The sequence below is a fragment of the Lepisma saccharinum genome, chromosome 12 (assembly GCF_977018435.1).
Source record: "Lepisma saccharinum chromosome 12, izLepSacc3.1, whole genome shotgun sequence".
NCBI classification, from domain to species: domain Eukaryota; kingdom Metazoa; phylum Arthropoda; class Insecta; order Zygentoma; family Lepismatidae; genus Lepisma; species Lepisma saccharinum.
The window spans coordinates 48671259-48697147 of NC_139240.1; the positions used below are offsets into that span (position 1 = coordinate 48671259).

The following is a 25889-nucleotide window of genomic DNA, read 5'->3' on the forward strand; positions in this document are numbered from 1 at the left end:
CCAAAGTGGACACTCAGTGATGCCAACCGCATCGAATTTCCACCACGGATCGTCAGAGTTGCCAACTCTATTTCGTTTATTTTTACTTCACATTTCTGCCATTTTTGGCTAATCTCAAAGATGAGGATAAGTGATGAAGTTGATGAAGGGACACTTGCAAAGAACAACCATGCCCAAGCCGGGATTCGAACCCGTAACCCCTAGCGTCGTAGCTTGCTGTGCTAACCTCTCCACCACGGTGCTTTGTCTGTTTCGCCAACTGTTTGTATAATCCACGCTCACCTTCCTACGCTTGGGGTTGAAAATTCAATGCCACAGGGGCTTTCTCATTTTGGTTAATGGCACGAGAAACAGTTTCAGTGTCCACCCAGATACGAGGATCCTAAACTGCTCCTGCCCCACCGACCTTTCCTTCGGCGAGTGTGAGAAAACGTAGCGTTAAGCTTGTGGGAATATAAAATTGGCGTAGAAAAACACATGAACTGAAAGAGGATACGTAGAAGCTTTTATTTGTCGCCAGAAAAGCGGACAGCTCCCATTTGACTAACCGTAGTTCAAGATGTTGCGTTTTTTCTCCATAATAAATGAATGGGATTCTGAAAATTCTTATTGATCATATTTTCAAACATCATGTCTAGCTTGATGATGAACTTGAAAAACCGCTTCCACTTGCAACATGGGGAGAAATTTATACTATCTAGTGCAGTGGCGGCGATTGGGTTCCAAAACTAGGGGTGCAAGGTGTCAAATACTGGGGGGGGGGGGCAAAGACAGTTTACTTTCACTAGTAGGGTAAAGGAGGGGAAGTTCGCCACCAAAATGCTTTTATTTTTTTCCTTCTAAACGAATTGGGGGAGGACAAAATTTATACGATACAAAAAGTAGTCATTGTAGATTATGAGGAATATAACAAATACTGTGTTAATTATACTTATGACGTAATAATAAAAATACTAAAATGAGAAAAAGTGGCGAAATTCCCGCCACATGCTGGGAAACTCGCAATACTTATTTATCTTAACTTATTTATCATTTTATCGTCAGTTTAAGTATATGAAATACCAAGCTATTGCCAATAACTCAGACAATAAAGTGTAAAAGACCTACAAATGACAATACAAAACTGCTTAAAAAGATACAATACAAACTAATTTGAAGAGTCTGTCAATGGGCATTATACTCCAGAAGAAGCAGAACTTGGATTGGTTATCGGTTGTGAATCGGATGTTGGTCTGGCGAATTTACTAGCAAATGCATAGTCGAAAGAAAACAACATATGTTTGCTTGTACATGCACGCTTTCCAAAGCAAATCTTTTCACGACATTCTTACGGTTTGAGGTAACGATATCAATAATTAAAAGGAAGAAACATAATTATTTTCTGCCACGAAATGACAATTTCCAACGTAATATTGAAATTCGGCACATTTCTTTGTCTTCTGCGTAGACGCAACTGCGCATTTCAAACTGTACTGCTTGCTTGCCAGTTCGCTCACCACACTGCAGTTTTCAGTGGAAACAAGGCACATGTTACTTGATTTTTTATAGGCATCAGTGAGTGTTTCCAACCTATAGTTTTTATCTACGATTACAAAAACCACAAGTACGGCGAAATTCCCAGCGTGGCGAACATCCCTTCTTTTACCCTATATAAGGTTTAGCCTAGTGCGGGGGCAAAAGTGGCAAAATGTGTGGGGGGGACTGTCCCCCTTATCGCCGCCAGTGATCAAGTGTAATCATTTTGGTAGCAGCTTCCATTCCGGCGATATTGAAACAAATGCAATTGTGTTGCGTAACTGTTACTCTTCGCCTTAAGCTGCAAGTTACAAATATTTTAATTAAAATATCGGCAATGAGTGTAGCAGCGCTCTACAAACTTTTTAAAACTGCTTAATCCTTTACTTGAGGATTGCACTCCTAGGAGTTCGAGTTTGGGAGTCTTATGAACCATACTTTTGCCAGTTTCATTCTCACTGTACAGTTAGGGAAGCGAGACGTGAATGAACTAAAATACAAATAGCAATGCCATCTATGATTGTCTCCGGGAGTCTTCGCAAAATTTATGGTTACATGACAGTTTTTCTTTTAATAATTCACACGTACTTAATTCTGCTCTTATCCCCGAGTAAAAAATGGCAGAGGTTACTTTTTCCTCTCGTTCCGAGCTCTTTCATTATTCGTTCCTGTTTGTCTTTCTTCACTTCCCGTCCACACCGGCTGCAGCTGAACGCAGTTCGCGATATCTCCGCCAGGTGGCAGAGCGGAAGACGTGACGTCACTCGTCGTCTCGGCGGAAACGCAGCGGCGAGTTCAACTCCAGTAGCCTGGCTGCGTTGCCAAATTGCGCCACGAGAGCGCGCGAGTGTCGTCCTCCCTAGCGGCAAGGCCGATTGCACGTGAAACGAGGTGGAGTTAAATGCGTTCCGTCAGGCGTTTAAAGAGCGTGTATCAGTGTCTCGTAAATATCGTTCCTTTTCAAGTGGCGTGCTTGTTTTTAGATGTGGTTTTAAATGGCGCTGACAGCCTCTCACACGAGGACGCTGGGATTTAAATTTTGTACTTTGAAAAGTTCCCTGTCGAGTGGCAAGTTGAAAGAGCAGGCCATACCGGAGAAAGGTAAGAATTGGTGTCATCGGATTGCTTTTTTAATGTGAAATAAAATGTGGTATTTTTTTATAGTTTATCTTTAGGTTGTCAGCTGTTGAGTTGGGGGGGGATATCACGATTGGGTACTGAATGCCCCTGTTGCGCTACGACTTGGCGCTACGACACTATAGGTCCCGAGGTTCGAATCCTGGCCAGGGTTGAATATTTGCGAGTGTCTTATTCATGAATGTCATCATCATATTATCATCACTCATCCTCATCTTCGCAAATTAGCCAAAAGTGGCACAAAAAGCGAAGTAAAATAAAGCAAACCAATCAATCAAAGGGGTGTCCCGGGTTCAACACTCGGTAGCTACATGTGCCTTCCCGATGGCATAGTGGTGAATCATCTGCCTTGTAATCGAGGGGTCACGAGTTCGATACCCGGAGGAGGCACATGGTGTTTCGGATCCCGCTTTAAACTGTAGGCCTATTTTGTACATAAAGTGTACACACTAAAAATGTACTTAACTTCCACCCACAGTATATCCAGTCCACAATAGTCTATATCAGGGTCTTTCTCAAGAACTTTCAACCTGGGTGGGATAAAAATTCATGTTTAGGAGGTGTAAGGTAAATATCGAGGCCTAAATGACTGACCATAATAAATTGGGCTAATGTGAGAAAATTTACTGGTTGTTGCGGAAATATTGGGTTGTGTGTTGTTAAATCACTGGTCTATGTACGCATAGAGTGGACTTATAAAGTCACTTGTCTGATCGTGCCTGGTTCAAGTCCAATTCAGAGTATGAATGTTTCTGTATCTCCCTTAATATAAATTTCTTCTAATCATCATCGTTGCGATAAGCCAAAATGGCAGTAGGCCTCCCCGATGGCGCAGCGGTAGCGTCCTCGTCTTGTAATCAAGGGGTCCCGGGTTCGATACCCGGTGGAGGCACATAGTGGTTCGGATTCCGCTTTAAACTGTAGGTCCAGTCCCGATTAGCCTTAATGTGCATAAAGTGGACTTAAAACACTAAATCAACCAACCAACCAAAATGGCAGAAACGCGACGTAAATGTTTTGAAAATACAATAAAAACAAATTTTGGCAAATGTCAATGACACACAATATACCTGTGCTACATTGTGTATTCTCTTTATTTTGGCTGTCTCACTTTTATTTTTTGTCTCTACAGCAAAGGTGGCTCGGATTCGATACCCGGTGCAGGCATATAGTGGCACTGTAGGTTCAGTCCCCGTTAGCCATCTGTCTCTGCTCCTTTTAACCAGTTCTTGCTATGAATGTTTAATGGGATTGAGATCAGGAGAATAAGGTGGCATTTCCAGAACCTTAAAACAGTTACAGAGCAGTCACCATCTTCTTGACAGAATTTCACATTAACCCTGATCCTCAGTTTTTGGCTTATAAACGAAAGCTCAAAGTTTATCGTTGTAGGTTAGTCGTAACGATGTGCATAAAATGATGAAACCATGGACAGTGCCTCGCATTAATATTTGCACACTTAAGTTTTTCTGCATTTCTTCATTGTACAGGTTGGTAAAATATATGTACGTGGTTACTAAGGTTACAGTCACTGTTTAGTGATCATCCCAAACTATTTATTTCTATTAAACATCTGCGTTTTTGTGTTTAAAAAAGAGGATCACTTTAAAATTCGGTCACATCGCTGTAAAACTGAGGATCGGAGTTAATTTGAAATTCTGTCAAGAAGATAGTGACTGCTCCGTAACTGTTTTAAGGTTGTGGAAATGCCACCTTATTCTCCTGATCTCAACCCCATTAAACATTTATAGCAAGAACTGGTTAAAAGGAGCTAGGGACATACCAATTAAGTCGAAAGCTGATTTTTAAGGCGACTGCGTGATGAACTGTTACATATTTGGTGCGATTTCAACAGAAGCATTGTAATTTTAATTTTTGTTTCACACACCCAAAATACTGAGGATAATATTGTGGTGGGGGGATAAATTGTTCTCTTTATCTGCAAGGTCTGTCCCACTCGATATGTGGTTACCGGTAACAACTCGTCGTATGAGAACCAGAGTGACGATCTACAATTTATCGAATTTACAGGAGACAGGAAACAATGTAGGTACCCTTGACTCTCTGTACCCCATGCAGAATGTGAAATATTTTGCATGGTTTATGAGGATTTTGTTCTTTATGAACGTTTTCAGTTGATTGTAAGTCTCGGAAATGTGTTCTTGTGAAGTCAAGTACGCCTGTTACCTTAGCGTGTTAATTTACCCTGTAGCAGAACAGCCAGAAGGCTTTTGCGCAATTGTAATATAATTAAGCCTTGTTTTTTCCATATTAAAACCAATACGTTGCTGACCAAGGCAGTTTATTAAGATAAAACACTTAACACGTAACGTTTCGACCCTGTATCAGGGTCTTCCTCAGACGAAGAACTAAACTAAAAATCAATTTTTAGTTTAGTTCTTCGTCTGAGGAAGACCCTGATACAGGGTCGAAACGTTACGTGTTTTATCTTAATAAACTGCCTTGGTCAGCAACGTATTGGTTTTTTTCTTTTGCGCAAGTGAATATAGCACCCAAAACGACTTTCCACAACAGCAGCTATAATTTTACGTAGTTATATTAGGATTGTTAGGTTTGGTACTGATAGCTATTTTCGACGTGTTCTTTCACTATTTTTGTGTGCATACAAATAGTTTTTACTAACAGCAAGCGGCGAAAATACTCTGAAATTGCAGGTTTTAACTTACGTGGGCCATTCTTTGGCATCAAATATCTCCGTTATTTGTGCTATCCCAAAGCTGGAACCACTTTTACATTACGTAAAACATTGAAATCTGTCGATCAAAAGAAAATTCGACGTAATTCTCGAGGGGGTACAGGGGGTAAACGGCCCCACAATTCATTCTAACGAATATGTCTTGACTCTTAAAAAGAGTCAGTTAATTGGCGATAGATGGCTCCACCTTACTGCTAAGGATTAGAAGGGGAGATACGTGGTCTGACTCCAAATACAGCCTTTCAGAGGAGATGCGTTAAACAAAACTGCAAACTGCATTTTTGAAGTTACACCCAAATTCACATTATCTACAACACATGATAGCTATATTGATAATGGTCGTCGATAAGAGTCACATAGACTTTCACAGTGTGTAGAGAACATGAAGAGGACTTTTGTTCATAATGTTTTGCCCGTTGACGCCTCGTTTCAAGGCTACGAAACGAGCGGCGCTGAAACCGGCGGGGTCGAAGGAGCCCGGGGCCCCTCTAGTTTTGGTTTTGCCGCCCTCATAAGGGGCCAAATGTATATACAATTATAATTACTAAAATTTATAATTTCTTGTGGAGCAAGTATACACAAGATTTAAAATTTCGCTACCTCTTGAAAGAAAAATAATATTTCTGGATCAAAATTAGTGAGATAGAGAAATTTGTCCACTGTTTGACATGCAAAGTCTTAACAATTGACAGAAACCTTAGCAAGTAACATAATATATTTTACCCTAAATCAGGATAATCCTTCTATGTAATATTTATAAATTTCATTCATAATGGTTTGAATATATTATTTCACTTTGCAATTTAGTCTTCTTTTTACTAGAGCTTCTAATAAAATATTCCCCGCGTAGTCTTATGGATTCCATCTTTATCATTAGTTATTTTGAAGCTTTTCGTTAGATTTGTTATTGAGTTTTACATTGTTTGTATTTTTATTGTCCGAAGGTAAGAAAACTATTTAGATAAGAAGAGAGATTTGCTGTATCATGTTGTATCATAAATCAAAATATAGTGAATGTTTTGTTCAGCTATAATAAAATTCTATGTTTATGTTTTCAGAGATAGTTAACTGTAATTACAGTCTTGCAAAGGTTAAATCAAGCATGTTTGTTCCTAGGTCCTTAATATTGAAATATCTGCCCCCCCCCTCCTCCTAAAACTGAAAGAAATAGGTATTTCATACTTTACTTAGCTTTGGGCCCCCAAATATCATAAGAAATCTCCGCCTTAGTTGAAAACTCTAATTTATTTACTCATCCCAAATTAAAACTTTAGCAAAACTGTTAATTAATCACAATTGAAAAATGCAGGTATTATTTCTGAATAGTCCTGCGTAGCTATTCAAAGCGACACATTAAACTCTTGGGTTTCTGCAAGTATTTTCCTTGTATATTCTCACCCAGTGCCGGCCTGGAAACATCAATAGGGTGGTGGAAATTCATTGGTATGGCGACCTTGAATAAATCACCATCCGTCTTTGTTAAAAGGTTAAGTGATCGGGAAGGTGAGCATTGCATTAGGGAAATAAGCGCAGTAAAAAATGACGGCATGATTGTAAACTATTAGGTATTCTCTTCGACTTGTTAACTTTTCTTATGACTTCATGGAGATGTTATTACATTAGAAGAGTTGGATTCAAACTCTAAATTATTTATATTGACACGTCCCTCTTGGCTGGTCCCCTTTTTTTTTGTAATTGATATTATGGACCGTATTAAATATACAGGGTGATTCAAGAAGGTCTTTACAACTTTGAAAGCATATAGACATTTATTCAGATAACTTAGTCTGTTTAGGTGCGATTGAAAAGCAAAACACATCAAGTGTGTCATACCACATTCATGTTGGGTCGATGTGCCTACCATTTGTGATGCGGCATACATCCCACCTGAAGTCGATTTCATTCCAGACTTTCACCAGTAAGTCAGGCGTCACTTCTTCAGCGGCGGCGTTAATTCGAAGTACCAGCTCAGCAAGATCAGCAGGTAAAGGTGGTACAAAAACCCGATCTTGAATGAAACACCACAAGAAAAAAATGTACCGGGGTCAAATCTGGGGAGCGAGGTGGCCATGCAACCAGTCTCAGTCTCCAAGAGCGAATCGTAGGCCTACTAGGAGGCTCCTTACGATACTCCGTACGAAACGTACGTTGCATTGCAGTTGCTGATTGCGTCTCGTGAAACCAAGACACACAGCGAGCACGTTCAGCACCATAAAAGTAGCCATTTTCAAGAACAATGCTGACAGCGCTACTGGTGGGTGAGTTCGGTACTAATGGACTACGTGAGTAAAAACTTGATGTGTTTTGCTTTGCAATGACACCTAAACCGACTCTGTAAGTTATCTGAATACATTTCTATATGCTTTCAAAGTTGTAAAGTCCTTTTTGAATCACCCTGTATAATATCTTCTTTTGTCATATGTTTAGGCACCACTTGTGATATTTGAATTGGCTAGCTTCGCGAGTGCTCGGGAATTTTCGAGTGGCGTGGATAAAGTCACGAAGCTGGCTCAAGCACTCCTATATAAACGGTGCAGCAGTGAAATTCTTGGCAGTTGATACTTAGATTTAATAGGGTGCACATCGTTTTCCGCAATGTGGCCGCTCTGTGAGGTATCGATTAGCCTCGAGATGGGGTTGGACCCGAGCTGTTGGTCATTGTTATTGCCGTGGAGAACCGTGTTATGTGCTATTAGTAGTTTTATTGATATTATTTGTGTGTTTGTCTTTAAATTATTTTGTCATTTTTAAAAAAAATATTTTTTTCTTAAGATGCTTGTTTCTTTCCGCGCAACTTGGCTGTGCTTCGTGGACTTTGATAATCTCGTATTATAGGATTTAGTCAGAGCATAGGGGTGCGAACGGGGTGGGGGAAGTGGGCAAGGGGGGCCAATTGCCCCCTTAATCATGGACGTCCGCAGATTTTTTCCACGAATGGACAAGCAGGGTATTTTTCCATGGGGCATATTACCCCGATTAGAATGCTGTCCCATGAAAAAACACCACTTGAATTTGAAATTATCGCATTCATATAAGTCAAATTATACGTGTGAAATATATACTTTTAGGTTGACATTCGATTTCTAAGGGGGAGGTGTGGCCATCCTTGCCCCCTCCAGACGTCCATGTCCCTTCTTCATTATTGTACTTTCACCTAGAAATTTAGTGGAGAGTAATTTTATCGGCGTTATTAAACGATTAAGCATTTTCAAGCCGATTAAATTTCAAAGCAACTACGGGGGGAAGGGTGCAACGCAACCACAAGGCGCAATAGGCACTGCCCCTACCAAACCTTGGACGAAAATCAATTTTGAAGGGGCAAAGGGGGGGGGGAGAACATTGAGGTAAATGTAGTACTACACTAGTAGAATCTAACAGTAGCAGAACAAAAGGATACTTAAGATGGAATTAGTTTTCACGTCTTTGTTGCACTATTTCTTCCAGACGACCAAGAGCACTGCAGGGGGAGGCAGAGAGGCAATTGCCTTCCTCGATATCAAATTTTATACAAATAAAAATACATTCCGTAAAATTTTCTTGGTCGCTTCGCTCGCAATGCCTGCTTTTTTTCCTTAGTCTTGTCAGGTTCAGAGCCGTTGCTAGGGGGCGGCGGGAGTTGGCCCTGGGCGCCGAACAATCTAAATGGAAAAAAAAATTACAAAAGAATGCCATGGTGGCCCATGATTTTTTTGTGCCATATTAAATCAATATTGTTTTCAATTTGCAAAAACTTGGATCTACAAATTTTCTCGCTCGCTTCGCTCGCAATTTTATTATTTTCTGTACTGCTTTGTAAATTGCCAGAGAGAGAAGTTATAACTACTAAGCACTTCAATTAATACAATTGTTTGGAGAAAAAAGAGCGTGCCACAATTCAGAGATAATTTATTTATTCGTTATGCTGCCTCTATGTTGGAGCATTATGTATGTATATACGTGTGTATATATATATATATATATATATATATATATATATACACACACAGGGTGACTGGTAATTAGGTGTATTCCCTGAAATGAATTTGCAATAAATTTGACCATATGATACCCCGTCCGAAAATCAGTAGTTTTCGAGATAATCAATTCAATTGTTTTTTTAAAAAATGACAATTTTCAACATAAAAAGATGAATTGAGAAAAAACTGCTCATTGTATGGAACTTATTTCAGCGTTTTCTGATAGCTAACAAATAAGTGGTTCGTTGAAAAACAAGTTTTCCCCAAATAACAATCACATGTAAGTAACGGGTGGGTCTAAACTTACAAGTGATGATAAAAAAATGCACTCTTAGTTTACTTGGCAACGTATTAATAACAAAAATGGTATGACACGAAGCGTACAAATTACTTAAATTACTTCCTTGTGACATCTGCTATCCAACAAGGTACAAATGTTGCTAACATTCACATTTGTGTACAAGAAATAATACTTCATTCATCTTCATGTGTATGGAATCAATGAATAATACAATTAAAGAACATTACACGTCTTGCTCAAAGTGGACACCTCCGTTACGAATGCAGGCACGCAGGTTTTTACGGACATTTGTTCTCTTAACTCGTGATGTGATGGTGTCCTTGATGTGTTGACCAGCTGTTAAGATCCTCTCCTTGAGCTCTTCTTGCGAGTTCTTCAACTACGGTTGGTAGGCCCATCGCAGAGCTCGTTTTGCCGTTTCTTTTATCGGCTTTACGCATAACCTTTTGCCGATCAAGCATCGAACCGACGACCATTGGATTACCAGCCATGCACGTTCTAAATATTTTACCGTTGGAGCTCGAGGAGAAAAGCAATGTCATATTTGTAAAAATGTTTTCGAAAGCTTGTCTTATCGTCTCACGACAGAAAGTGATTGTTGAGATTGTGCACTTTATCAGTTTATAAATGTCATTGTTGTAAACTTGTACCTTTCCTTAAGAAGAAGAAAACAAGACATTTAAATTTAACAATCTGGATTATCAGTAAAAAAAAAATGTATTTGCAGTATAATTCTCTAGCATGTACAGTGTTGCCAAATTTGTGTGTGTTCTCTTTCTGGTTAATGCTCAGCGCGACGTTGCCAGGTTTCTTGTTTTGCGGCCAAATTGTGTACGTTCAGGTGTCGTCCTAATTGCGAACACTTCCTGCCTGAACAGGAATATACTGGAAGGGGTGCGTCATAATTGCAAACACATTTTTCTGCCTTGTGACCTACAACTTTCTCACACACTTCCTGAGACCTTTTAACTCTTTTTAAAAGAGACTCACATCAGTGACCTGTCCTGTTGAAACAGTTCCACATATCGTTTAGCAGTAAGGGGTATTTGAGCCACCGGTCCACAATATAGTCGAAGAAATTCACGAGGTTTTCATTACGAGGAGCTTGCTCGTAAATATGAAGCCATCTTTTTTCATGATCTTCTAGTTTTAGAAAAGCTAAAGACGCACACATACTGATGCTCATCTTTATTTCTTCATCTTCTTTGTAAGATGTTGTCATGCCAATTTCTTGAACTTTCCTCCAAATACTTTGTGTAAAAGAAAACAACAACCGTGAATGTTAATCGTGGTAAAAACCTCTTTTAAAGCAGAAATAGCAGTAGCCTCGAAGTCAATGTTCACCGTTTCAGGGTTCCACTTTGATATTTCCCTCAAGATTAATCGAAACAATCAAGTGTCTTTTTTCTTATCTGGTGGAAACGCAAAGTCTAGAGGTACAACATTTGCTTCTACATTCGTACATCCCAAGTCTGCATGTATGGTATTATATCTGAGAAAACTGGATAGCATAGCTTTTGAACGTTCCATCCATAAAAAATAAAAAATGTGTTTGGGTCTTCAAAGTCTCTTCCTTTGGTGCTGGCAAAGACCAGAATTCTCGTGTCTTACCCTTACCTGTTTATATAAACAGGTTTTCAGTTCTGTGTGTTCGTAATTAGGACGTGGAAATATTTCTCAGTCTCATGTGTTCGCAATTAGAACGATTCAGGCACTGTTCGCAATTAGGACGCAACGTTCAATCATCCGTTTCCGAGTTCGAGTCACGGAAGATTCTATTGAAAAGCGCTCTAACAAAAGCTAGCTTCGGGGCTGAAGAGAAATCAACTTTGTCGAAAATAAGGAAAGCGAATCGAGCGGAGAGACTGATGGCGGAGCGTCAACGCAACTCTCATTTGCACCAAGACAGAGAGACATGCGAAGGAAGGTTCTTCCCCCTTTTTGAAAGACTGAATTTGCACACCTAAGTCACCATAAATTAAGAAAGTTAATTAAGGAGACTGCGTGAATTTCGTGCTAGGTGCTTACTGGTTGCACTTATGAAACATTGAAGTGTATTTTATTTATTTTTCCCTTCATCGTTCGTCCCTTTGTAGCTCTCTTCCACCCTTCATCATCGTCGTCGTCACGACTTAAATTTCGTCTCAGTATCATCCAATCTATCATGCATAGTATGTATCTCGCATCTTTCAGAACTGAAAAACTTTGTACAAAAATATGTTCAATAATTATTAACTTTCTAGTATCTCGTGATGCTTCTAACCAATAAAAGAATTATGATACAGTGCTGCCATCTGTGGTCAAAAATTACAAGCTTGATATATTTAGAGCGTAATTTTATTGTCAAAGAATTATCTAAAATGTACATGTGTTAGGTGGAAATAATAGCATAAAGTAAGCTGTTCTTGCAGCAATGGTCAATCTTTTCGGCGCCTTTTGCAGACAGGGCCAGTCTCCCCCCCAGCATACTACAGGTGAGAAATTAGTGAACATGACGAAATGATTTAACTATTTAATTCTAGTCTGTCCTTTATTTAAAAAGAAAAAATTAACAGCCTACTACGAATGATAGCATAATTATAATTTTTACATTTATAGTTTAGGGCAGTTAGAAGATTTAAAACTTTCCTTTGAATTGCTTTTAACTAAGGGGATTTAGTAAAGTAAGTAAATGTACTGAGTAATACATTTCTCATTCAATCAGTTACAAAATTGGCCATAAGGAAAGTGCTTCCCTCACGTGGTCTCTCCACAAACTACAAATGCCTGTCTCCAATCTCGTCTGAAGATAGTCATAGAAATATTTACGAACACAAATTCTAACTTACCTGAGCTTTCAGACCGAAGCGACAAGTTTAAGTTGAAAACGAACCTTCAGAAATGAATGCAACTTTTCACACTGAAGTAACACGATAAGTTGAACATGTTGCTCGGACTGGACAGTTTTCTCAATGGCGTGCACGGTCTCTTTTCGTCGCGCATGCGCGGTAAGTGATGAGTTTTCAGGGATATTTCACACCAAAGCGACAGGCGACAAGCGGCATGAGAGTTTCACACCAAAGCGGCAAAGTTCGATTGATTACTGTGGGTTCGCTTGTAGCTTGTTGCGTGTCGCTTTGATGTAAAATCTCCCTTACAGACTGAAGTGGCCCGTGTCGCTTGCCATTTCGATGTCTGGGAGCTTTCGGAACAAAGCGACAAGAGATATTTGAAGCAACAGTAATGTGTCAGTCCAGTAAAGCTACGTGCGGCACATTTGTTTCTTGAGAATTAAAAAAGCTGGTTACATGAAACTGATATATTGTTAATATTAATGGATATATATCTTGTTATTTTATAATTTGACACGCACACAGGTGATGTACTACGTAGATATTTAAGCGAGAATGCAGACATCTGCAGCTTAGAAGCGAGTCGGAACTCCCGAAACCTCCAATCAACAAGCGAGCCGATGACGTCACCTCAACCCAGCACCATTCGCTAACCCTCTTGCTCACGCTATACACTGTCGGTAGGCTCGCTGGCTCAGTTCGAGTTGTTCGGAAAGTAATGTGACTCTTAAAGACAGGTGAAGCGTATAGATCCACCAACTTATTTGAAACCCTGGCCAGAAACAAGTGGCGCTAGTGTCGAATGTTTAGGAGGGGAGCTCGGGAACTCTGGGGCAAGGAAAGGGATGGCAGAAACACGTGTTTTCCCCCCTGTGTTGCCAAATCTAGAAGTGGGCGTGTGCCGTGAAAGGTTTGCAAGTAAACAAATATGCAGGCCGAATATTAAGTTTCGTTTCTAGACGTGGTAATTCAAATAATATAGCATAAGAGAGAGGAGGGAGGGGGACACTAAAGTTAAAAACACCTGCTGTCTCGCAGAAGGATATCAACAATTTAAACACAAGATTAATATTCTAAATTATGTAAACTATAAAAAAAAATTATGTAAAAAAAAAAGAAAAAAACATGAATCCAAGTTTCATCTATGTAAACAACAGGCCTCCCTTCGTTGCGGAATCTGTTGATCGCACGAAGATATCTTGCTCTCCAAACCACAATGTTGCTTCGTTCAACCAGAGCTAAGCGAGAGTTTCTACATTTTTTAAATTTAAAGCCGATATGTTTCATAATTTTCCGTAATGTTTCTCGCCCCCCTGAAATTAATTTCTTCCTTAGCAATAGCTAAAAGTTTCAATATTGTAGGAACTTCTCTTTTCACTACGTACATTTCATGGACAATTTCTGGTTAGGGGTTTGTAAATCTTTTTTCTCTCTTTTCAGTTTTTTAAGCAATGACTCCAACCGTCCCGTTAGATATTTTGATTTGATTTGATTTAGTTTATTTTACTTCACGTTTTGTGTCTCTTGGCTAATTTGCGAAGATGGGGATGAGTGATGAAATGATGAAATTGATGAAAGGACATTCACAAACAACCAAGCCCGACCGGGATTCGAACCCGGGACCCTTGGCATCGTAGCGCCCGTTAGATATACTGCTCTCTTTAGGGGTTGATCGCGAGGATAATTCCACCCTTCTCGATGATTCGAAGTAGCAAATTTCGCTCACTGCTGTGTACAACTTTCGACACTTTACACTTAGCCTACTCAAAAACACGTCTACGCACATCAACAACACTCCTCGAATTCTTGAAGAGAGTAAAATTAGCAACACTGTGTCAGCGGAAGTGGGAAGGTCCTTGCCTGACCAGCGCCAGAGCAAACCCCGGGGGGGGGGGGGGGAGGCCGGTTAGTTCGCATATTTTCCGAGGTTTCAGAAAGCTTGGTGGATCTATAAGATCAGTTGCTGTCAGGGCTGTATCGGTAACTCAGTTGGTAGAGAAATGGCACGGCATACAAGAGACCGGGTTCGAGCCCTGGCCGAACAGATTATTGTTCTTATTGGAATTTATGACCATAACTTCGAAATATTGCCACAGTCAGGAGAAGCATTGTTCTTTTTAGGGACTTGTATCGTATATAGCATCTTGATATTTACCATTACCTGGATCGTCTGCATAAAAGTGGTAGAAATTAAAGCGAATTTGGAGGTTTTGTACTTCTCCAGAGTGTACATCATAATAATTGGTATTATCTGGAAGGAAATTTGCTTAGTTTAAAATATTTGCTGTTTAACGTTACAGTTTGGCAGAAATGGTTGCCATTGGAGACTATTTGGTCTGCCCTTTCAGTGGACAGGCGAAGCGTTCTAAAAGGAGAATCCCTCTGTAGACTTTAACGAGGGCGATCCATGTCAATGTTTGAGGTTAACAGTGTGCATATATATCATGGGGGTAATGCCAACATCTGCCTAAGTAAGACGAGAATGTGTATGTGTATAGTGGAGTTTGTTGAGTGTCCTCTGTCCTATGTAACGAGAGACCGATGAAACAGAGGACTGCGTGCGACAATGTATTTGCTTGGGATATGCTCTGGGGGTCAGTCCTCAACACCCTTTAATGTATACAAACGTTGTCCTTTCATTGCAAACGTGTGAGAAGACATTTGAAGGCAGGACTCTTTAAATGTATATTTAATGCCCTCAGTTTCCTTCTTATAAAGAAGTATAATGAAAAATTGCAGAGCATGTCTCCAGTTGGTAGAGTATCGGGCTACCAAGCGGAAGTTCCGGGTTCGAATCCAATTAATGCCACTTTTTCTGCGCGGCTCTGAGGCCCACCCAGACTAGTATCAATGGGTACCTGGGGGCAAACCTGGAGGGTAAAGGTTGCCGAGCGTGATGCTGATCACATCATCATAACAATGGGCGAGATCAAGAATATGTGGAGCTCTATTGCTCCACATCACCCCCATATGCCTTCATGGCCTGTGTGTATATGCACAGGGGTACCTTTACCTTTTACCTCAATATGTCCCCTACCAGTATCAACACGCTTCCTGAAACTTTTCAACAAGTTTTCCCGAATTATCTTCAAAATGTGAGGATCCAGAACAGGCAGTGGTTACCCTTCCCTAGAGATTACGAGATCCCGGATATTCACGTCAGATTTCAAAATTCCCGATATGAGGTTGAGTTCAGGTGACCATGATGGCCATTTTCCCTACCTCTTCTCCCAAAGCAGTGTCCGATAAGCATGCCATCCAGCCACGTGTTTCAGACTGTACAGGGTGGTTCAAAAGTCCCTTAACACTCCATATACAATGTAAAGGAGTTAGCCAGGGTACAATTCGTCATGACAGAAACAGGTTAGGCCTAGGGGGAACCATGTTTCTTGTGTTCCAAACGTAAGTTCACCGTATTGGTGGCCGCCATATTGAATTCAACGCGAAGTTTTCAAATGGTGAAGAGGGTGATGTACTATTGGTTGTAGAGCAGTGCATAACACCATAATATGTAAGTTATGCACACAGTATTTATTTAGCTTAGTTATTTAGTTATTTTTCAAATATTAGTATTTATGACGAAACAGATTTTATATTAGGATGTGTACATTTTACCGCAGGGTGCGAAATCATTGAAAATTGGTGGGGAAAGAGAAAGTTCTTAATCGTCAAACCTCCCTCCCCTTACAAACATATGTGTAATTTATACTATATACATAATTTGTAATGTTATTGAAATTAAAAATAAATGACTCTAATGCATTAACCTCAGACCGACATTGAATCTTATCTAGGAGATTTTACTGAAGAAAGTTAGGTGCGGAGTGATGATATTATAATTTTATTATTTGTTTAATAAAAAAATACAAAACAACTAACGTATTTCACGACGACAAATTATATAACATTATTTTCCAAAAGAAATATTTGCATCTTCATACATGTTAAAATGTTGTACAATTAGACATTTTGTCTTCAATACAGTGCCATCTAGCGTTGTTTTAATGAGAATAAGTATCTTATATTTCCTTTTATTATTTAATGTTTTATATTTTTCTGTGTACTTTTCCGTCTTTCCTGATTGGCATTTTAAAACGAAAACACAGTACACGTGTCTTTATATGGGCGTAACCAATGTGTGATTTATATATGCGAAGTCTTCACCTTCTTTTGTTTGATACGTCATTTAACTGCGTTGGCACGACGTCACTGGGTGTCCATATTCGTATTACTATGCATTTATTCTTCTGTACGCTGGTTTCTCCTCCACATATATCATGCAGGGATTCGACGAGTAACGAACCAAAACGCCGAAAAATTCAGCTTTGTTCGAAAGAGTTTGAACGCTATTGTTTTGACGAAACGAACCGATGATATTTCCGCCTAAGTTTACACTTCTTGTCGATGAATTATGCATCAAGCTAGATGTGGAGTGGTTCTTGTTTCAAGTTTCCGGCCTTCACTTTGAGATTTTTCTTTAATAAGATTTCATCTTTAGTATCCACATAGACTCGTGTCATTTCCAATAATGTTTTGTGTTTTTATTGTTATCTCGAGCTGTAAGGGTGACCTTATCTGAACGAACTCAAATGTAAATTTTATTTCACGTAGAACGCCCTAGACTGCATTTTTGCAGGCTGACGAGGAAATGGGGCCTGGACCGAAGGTCAGTGGGGCCTGTGTGTGTGTTCATGTCTGTTGGTTGATTGATTGAAGTGAAAATCGTTGGTGCGTCAGCACTTAGGCTATTTTGCACCCGCGACATTATACGAGCTCCATTCCATTACCATAACTAAAACAAAACCGGGGACCAGCGTTTCCAACCTCCCGATCAGGAAAAGTACTCATTAAACACTCAAATTGTGCTAAATGCGACAAAATTGTGCTAGAATCTCTTATTATTTTAGTACTAGTATTATCTATACCATTATTATTATATAATTATTATCAATCTATGATTATGATTAATTAAGTTTGAAGTTCAATTTATGTATCTATTTTGGGGGGAGTTGTGAACGTTTGATTATTTACTATTGTTAAACAGTATTGGTAACTTCCCCTCATTAAATTCATTGGTTTAACCAATGAAAATCTGTTCGATATAGCTCTTGGGAATGTTTAAGAACGTTTGACAACTAGGAAAGTAGGGATACTCGCTTGTTTTATTTGTACGCCAACTTCCTACCGATTTCCTTCAATAAAATGTTCCTTGTGAACTAAGGAAGAATCAAGAAAGATTCTCTGGTGTGCCTGGAAAAACTTGCTTCTGGTTTGGCATGCTACCTTTTGTTTGAAAAGTGTCCGCACAAAGATCTGCGTATATATTCATTTGAAATTAATTTATCTGTCTCCCAGGGACGAGTGTTTGCAGATGAGGCTATTTTTTCTAGGTGCCAACAAAGTTCAAACTGTTCTAGATTTAACACCATTATGCTAGGGTTGGCACCACTGCTGGGGACTAAAATATTCTTATCTTAGTTAAAAACGGAGGCTGTAAAGGGGCATTCAACCCACGTAAGGACAAAACACGGCCCTGCAGAGGATTATACTGGCCGTAGGTCCAGACGCCAGAGCCTCATTGGCCTTCAAAAAGCACTTAACCAGGGTGTAGGCCTACTACGTGGAAGTGAGGCTGAAATTTGGGTGGCTTACCAGAAGGTCACCCCTTACACGCTCTCGTGTCAATTGGAAACGAACCTACAGGAAAAATGAAAACTTTCGTACTGATACAAGTTGAAATTGCCAGTTATCGCCCGTGTGTCACTCGGACTGGCTCGTATTCCCAGCATCGTGTAGCCTCGTTCGCGCATGCGCAGTGTTTCTTTGCAAACTCGAGTTGCCTGTATTGCTTGTCAGTTCGGTGTGAAATCTCTGTGTCGCTTCGGTTTGAAAGCTGCCTTAACTTTACGAGGAAGCAAAGCAAAATGAATAAATCATTCAAATAAATAAATGTAATTTGTCGATCGCCTTTTAACACTCTCATACATAAGACTAACCTACCCATCATTTTGTATGATAAATTTGAAACATTTTATTTCATCTGGGCATTGATTGAATAACAAAACCAAATGCCGTGCACACCTGGTACTGTCCTCTGGCACGAGGCAATGTTGCCAGCACAGCTCGTATTTTCGAAAAGAACATACCTTTATATGAATATGCTATAATTAACCTCATAAATCGTCCTGAATTGCACAAAATGTGTAAAAAAATTAACGTTCTTTCATCAGTACGATAAATATCAACAAACACCATCGATAGCTGTATTTTATCCAGGTTTCTTTTTACTTGACACAACAACTTTTACACCTTAGTGACGTTTTCCCCATTCTGAATTTTCATGTAGAGCATAATTTTCTTGATTAATGTTTAAAAAGCATCCACATAGACAAAGGAAATACCCAGGGCAAGGCTGTAGTCTCCATCACTTTATGCACAAAAGTTACGTACCCTCAAAGTCTCGGTTCTGTGACTTTTTGGACACCCTATATCTTACTTAAATCCTTAAAACATTTATCATCAGTATATTGTTGCACAGATGTGAAATATTGACGTAAAATGACGATACAAACGTACAAACAAAAGTAGACATGCTATTTGTATGCTCGCTACACTAGTTGAGTCCCCCACACGAACCATATGAAAGCCTAAAAGCTTGTATCCATTAACATCATACTTTTTTTTTGCAGTTCCTAAAAATCAACACTGGAATCCACCGTACCAATAAACCAACAGCAATATCGGGGTGGTGACCCCTTTTTTAATCTCGTCATATTAATAATTAACTGTTTTTTCTTGTTTGTTTATGGCTTGTTAGGTTCGATGGCGGAAGACCCCAAAAGCGCTTGAAATGAAATGGAAAAATCCTGAGCCCGAAATAAAGTCTGTGGGATTTCTCTATTTGTAGTATCCGCGCTCGTTAATTTTTCCGACAAAGGATGGGGCTTTAATAGACAGTAGAGGAGAAGGTCTAAATATGGGACCCCCTTTTTATGTTGTCATGTTCGGAGAAAAAAATTATACATCGAGCATCTACCTGCCTTTAAAATCCATATCTATGAAATATGCTAAAGTCTAGAAGGTCTCCATTTTTTTAAAAAAAGAAAGCAATTTCCAAAAAAAATGGTAAAATAATTTATTTCAAAATTGGTCTAAATATGGGCTACTGGTGGCAATATCACAAAAAGGAATTCAAATTTTGAAAAATAGTCTTGTCGCTAAAACATTATAAAATTCATATTTAATAATAATTTGTTGTTTTGAAAATCTCGCGGAATAGGAAAAATCGAAATTAAGAAAAACATCAAAATGTGATCTCAACATTAGACCTCATGTCATAGCCCATATTTAAACCATCACGCTATTTTTCTTCTTCAATTTATTTTCGCTCTGTCTGGTACATATTTCACAAACAAATCATGGCATTATAAAAGCCCACATTTGTTTTATGTACCGCTAATATCATAACCTATACAAAGCAGATGAGAATTCAGAAAACGCTGAGTTAAAATACACCTGCAAAAAGTTTTCGGAGGTCGCAATTCTATAACAGCGTCCAAGGCTGAAACTAACCACCACTTTCTCTTGCGAATTGGCGCCGCAACCTTTGTCCTTGACAGATAACCAGTTCCAATAGCCTCTGCCAGGCTGCAGCACCAGGGAGCGCTAATAACTCCAAAACCCATATTTAAACCTTCGCCCATATTTAGACTTCTCCTCTAACACTCACTAGTGGTGGGAAGGCATAGCTTTGAGCAAGTATGGCGACATTTTTTTTTTTAAATAAAAAGCTACATGCTGTGAAGTCATGTTACCGGGCGTGGAGTTGATGCGATCAGCACCAGGCTCCGTCCACATGTACCAATTGATTAGAGGCTGGGTATACTCTGGATCAAGCGAACGAAAACTAGTTTTTTGCGCAAGTATGGCTCGACCAATGAACACCCGATTGAAGCACATTGCACGGTGATTCAGATCCCACTTTAAAACTGTAGGTCCAATCCCACCTAGCCTGTCTGTGCTTAAAGTGGACTTGAAACAACAACAAATCGACCACGCGAGAGGGGAAGTGCGTGCATGAAGAGGAATCCGCTGCTGCAGCTACCAGCTGTTGGCAATCCTTTGCTCCGCCCACTCGCTTTCTCCCCTTTCTACACCGTTATGCGCGACATTGCTCCACAGATTCGCGAGGTTGGGTGTAAGGATCAGAAACATAACCAAATGCAGAAGAATGTAAACCTAGGCACGCTCGTGAGCAATATCGAATGTAACTCTTGCCTTTTAAGGACTTCATTTCACTGTTAGACTGATGCAATGGTATCGTCAGGGCTTTCTTGCTGCTCTAATAAGCGAGCAGCCATGTCAATTATCCACAAAGAAGCAACAAATTTAAGGACTAGGATAAAAACAAGCTACGCTTCTAGCGACCGTAGCACCTCTGGCGGTAAATATCATTACTCGCCAAATTTTTAATATAATTCAGCCCTGGAGGGATCACATTTGGTCTCCTATTCCCGTTGGATTAGTGGAAAGAATTTTAATGCCATCTATCGGATGAAAACACAGTTTCTTTTCAAAATGTCTTACCCGTTGTGGGTCTCCCTTCTCGATCGGACAACCTTGCGTTCTGCGGGGAATGCTTTCATTGTTAGGCTAAATCCCTAAATTCTTAGGTTAGGCCAACTAGGTTTAGTTCTCCTAGTGTTAACCTAACAACGTAGGCATTCCTTGTCTGACGTCAGAACGCAAGGTTGTTCTAGCGTTGTGCGATAAGGGAGACCCAAACGTCGTACCGTTCATACTAATGCAATAAAACCTGTCTATCTCGGAACATGATGGTTCCGAGCAAAATTTTCCGTCTTAACCCTGTATAAGAAGGAAAACTGTTATCTTTAAATACAGTATAGAGCGCTGCAGGAAATAATAGAGAGACAGATTTACATTTCGCATTACTTATAATGTAGAGTACTAATGCATGTACGTACATGTTCCACTTACAGTATTGCATTGTTTTCTTGCGAGCGAAAAAAGAAAGGAAGAAATTTCCGTATTACTGAGAATAAAAACATCTCGTTGGTCTTTAAATGGTGTTCCGTTTCCGCGTTAAGGTGGTCATTTTCAGGTATAAAATCGGTCCGTTCTGGGGACTTTTTTTTCCCGTATTTACAGGTTTCCTTCTTATAGTGGTTCCGGGATATGCAGTTTTTACTGTATAGTTATCGTGATACAGTATTCAAATTGAAGATAACAATGTGGATTTTCACAATCCTTGAGTGTGAGACTCACAATTTGGATTTAAGTCCCGACCAGCATAGGTGAGCACGACATAAACGTATTCTTTTGAGCATCGTGGACAGACAATATGAGAAAGACTTTACAGTGTTTTTGTGTTGTGTGTTCGCTGCTGTACAATCGATTTCTGCCGTGACATCTCCCACGGATTGTGGTTGAAGTGTAAGGGCATCGGATCCCTCTCCAAAAGAAGGCAGCAGCGAGAGAAAATCCCCCAGGATTAAGGTCTCCTACTGGAAGTTGCGATCTGGAAAATTCCCGCCTCTGGAGGAAAGACCTTTCGCGTTCTTTTTGCGCAAGTCATCCCTACTTTTTCTCTTCCTTTTGCGTTCTCTCTTTTGCTCTTTCATACTCTGTCATCCTTTTTATTTCTTTCGCATCCACTTGTTTTTATCTCTTTCCCTCTACCTCCCTCAACATCCCATTTTCTGTTGCTTTCTTTTCAGTCCTGCATTTCTACTATCTCGTTCTCTTTCCCAACCACTTATCTTTATCTGTCTTTTCGTGACGTTTAAACCATAAACACTCTACCTCCTCTTTTCCTCATTCTCTGTTGTTCACATTCTCTTTATTTTCCATTCTTCTCTTTCATTACCTTTGACATGTTTCGTTCTCTTCCACTGTTTTCTTCCCACTCGCTTCCGCTCACTTTTTATTTTGCTCTCTCTCTCTATGCTACTTTTTCTTTCTGTGTTTCACCTCATTTCTTTTCATTCCCTCTGAATTTTTATGTTTCTTTGAATTGTTGTTTTAAGTCCATGTGATGCACAGATGGGCTAATCGGGACTAGACCTACAGTTTAAGGGGAGGAGGTAAAGTTACGCACCAATTGTGCATTTTTTCAATATCGCCCGAATGGGCACTGCAACTGAAAAAGAAACCTGGGTGTATCCAAGAGTATGAATTTCTCTCCATGTTGCAAGTGTAAGCTTCTTTTGATGTTGATTATTAAGCTGGACACGATATTTGAAAAATATGAAGAATACGAATTTTCGGAATTCCACGTATTCCTTATGGGGAATCAACATCACGTTACAGCTCATAAAATGGGAGTTTCGACTTCTCTGCTTGGCAATCACTTCTTCAAACTGCCCTCTTCCCATTGATATCATTTTCTATTCCATCGGAAGATTGATATTCCCAAGAGAACAAATGAAATAATACTCCCATATGCACAATGTATTTTTCCTTACCTCCTACGGTCATTCTGGCAGTGTTGCCAAACTGGATGCGCATAAAAGAGCTAAATTTCACCATAAATAGAGTTAAAACTGACTTTCAAGGAGCTAGATTTACGAAGTGCTTCCTAGAGTAATGTTAGTTGTCAAGGGGGGGGGGGGCGCTGCTATTACCGTTAACTCTAAATTGATACAATTTATTCTTAGTTTTCGCCATCTAGATCCGACGGCATCGCCTATCTAATGGTCGTATGACATCGAAAATAAAAGATTCCCTGATAACAATATTATGCCATTTTCACGTCAACACGGCGCTATAAAAAAGTAGCTGGGGATATAAGAGGGGATGGGGCAACGCAGCCAATATAACAATATCACGTCACGTGCAAAATGTATAATGATGGCGAAAGTTGGTCTATGTGGGCCGGAACACGAGACATTACGATCGACAATCTTCATCTCGTATTTCTCTTTGGCATCACTACTCAATTTACAGAGATGTATACCCGTGATTGGTATACAAGCCGCAGAATTGCAATGCTGGTTGGGTTGTCTAGTCACAAGGCGCTTGGTGGTCAGACATGGATGGCTTACTTCAGTGCTTCTTTTATAGGGTCGTTACAACCCAGAAGTGTCCGTGACTGTACATCGCGATGCATAAGTATGGCCATGTAAATTGTCCATCGTCATGATCAACCATTGTTTTACGCAATGTGAGGTTCAATCTTAGGCGTAACTGGGAAACAAAGAGGGTACGCACCCCCCCCCCAAAAAAAAATATTTCAGGTTTTCTAAAATTTACAAATTAAGGTTATGCTTACAATTACTTGTGACATTAGGAGCAAAAATGTGTTTTCTTGTGATTTCATTAATGCAGCAGTCATTAAGTAAAATTGCCCTGAACGCTAGTTTATGGGATGGAAATTTTTCGATTATGCCCTCTCCCCCACACATTTTTCTAGTCATTCTTGAATGGAGGTGGTGGTAGGGGGGGAGATTAGTCTACCGAGGCGGCATTTACCTCACTTTGCCCCATGTTACCATCATCACATTCTCGTTTTAAACAATGTAACCATTAACGTAATATGAAATTATTAAATGGACTATTCCGTTTGAAGTTTATAAAAATGCCAGAAGATGGCAGGAAGGTATTTAACTTTTTATATGCACAAACAAATACACTTACAGTTGAGAAATGAAATACTTTTTCTAGTATGAAAATATCTTATTATTATCTTCGTGATACATCTGCAAAATAAAATAATACAAGTAACATATTTGGTAATAAATGAAATAATATATCTTGTTTTGTACTGTAGTTTGTTACTCGACAACATATGAAGTGAGAAAGTCACTCCTCGACAATCGTAAGTGACAAACTGCCTGACTCTTTATTATCCAGCCACGTCAAATGACTAATGAATTTACGAATTACTGTGACACATACGAAGGCAGAGTCTTCTACAGACTGGAACTACGAGAACTTCTATGAATCCGCCATGATCCAGGTATGCGAGGACTATGGTCACTGCCAAAAAACGAATGTGAACTATATTTTTGAACAGGGCTGGATAACTTCTTATTCCTACCCTTCAAGAAGCTAACGATAATAATAAAATACTGTACAAATTGGCACATTAAAAAGCTGCAAACTTAATTGGACATTATCCATTGTCGAGTTCTTTTCCTTATTGCACTCATTCCAAGATTTTGTTTCCAAAGAGCAACTTATATTCTCCTTCATTCCCTATTCTTCAGGTGAACTATTTCCTTTTGCCGGTGATGGGGATCGTACCCATGACAGAGCTGATTTTTTTTTTTTTTACTGCAAATCCGGTACGCTAACCAACTTTTCCACGTCGGCCCTGTCGAGAAACAATGGATAAGCAAGGCTTTATACAGGATGTTCCATATCGAGGTGTAACGTCGATTTTAGAGGAGGTGTATGAATTCTTCACCACAATGGCTATAAATTAGACTCTTGTCAGAAATTTTAGGGAGATGTTTATTTAGAGAGAATTGGATGTGTGCACTGTGCGAATTAAGCTTTACGCTTGGCGGGTTGGGGGGGGGGGCAGCTTAGAACATTGTTTCTAACCTAGGTTATTGAATCATTTCATAATTTTTACATGTGATTTAGAAACCAGTATATTTTCATTGTAAGAATACCGGAACCCGTACACATAAAGAACTATTGAACTACAATCCCTACCAAAAGTTTAAGACCACCTTGTCATGCGTTTCTCAGACAAACAGAAAAAGTACATATGCGAGTGATTTTCATGAAATAAACAGTTTAATACAAAATTGGAATTATTATGTAATGTTATTGAAAGGTACGTCAAGATCAAGAAAGTGTAAGGGCATATTAATGCACTTATAACTAATAGATGCAACTAAAGGTACAATTTGTAAAAATCATTAAATCTGACCTTTGAAAATATACTTGGAAGCAAACATTTCTCCTGAAATTAGATGAATGAAGTGTGAAATTTTAATAGTCAGTAGGTCCACCTTTATGTTTCAAGCACATTTGCACACGTTTTCTCATGCTGCGGACCAATTTCTGGCATTCTTGGGGCGTAATCTCATTCCATACTTCGGAGATCTCTTCAGGAAGTTCCCGGACATTCCTTGGCTGGCGTCTGGCTTCACGAAGACCATTTATCAACCACTGTACCTTGCTGCTTGAATTTGTTTATTGTGTTCGCCACGCAGGTTTTACTCACATTCAATGCGACTGCAATTTATCTATGAGACCTATTGCATCTGTACATAGCAATTATTTGCCATTTCACGGCCACGGGCAAAGATTTTTTCCCTATTATCATGTAGCCTGCGATTCAAACAGCCTGTTTATTATCAAGCGTAACGAAAACAAGTTTGGACTTGCACAATGTTGCTACTCGAGATATGCCTTTCTGCGCCATCTATTGACACACATTTCAACTAATGACTGATAAA

The 25889-nt window shown here is 39.5% G+C and overlaps 1 protein-coding gene across 2 annotated transcripts in view; it reads left to right on the forward strand.

The window, feature by feature from the left end:
- Window positions 1–2402: 2402 nt before the first annotated feature.
- Window positions 2403–25889, forward strand: part of LOC145996048 (EGFR adapter protein-like) — a 1377132-nt gene continuing 1353645 nt past the window's right edge. Inside the window, exon 1 of one of the 2 annotated variants that reach the window (XM_083132260.1) lies at window positions 2403–2616. In XM_083132260.1, the coding sequence (XP_082988386.1) occupies window positions 2511–2616 (106 nt within the window). In that variant the 5' untranslated portion in view covers window positions 2403–2510. Of the gene's footprint in view, window positions 2617–7339; window positions 7353–25889 lie in introns of those variants that run through there. The other variant, XM_083132261.1, reaches the window with a different exon arrangement.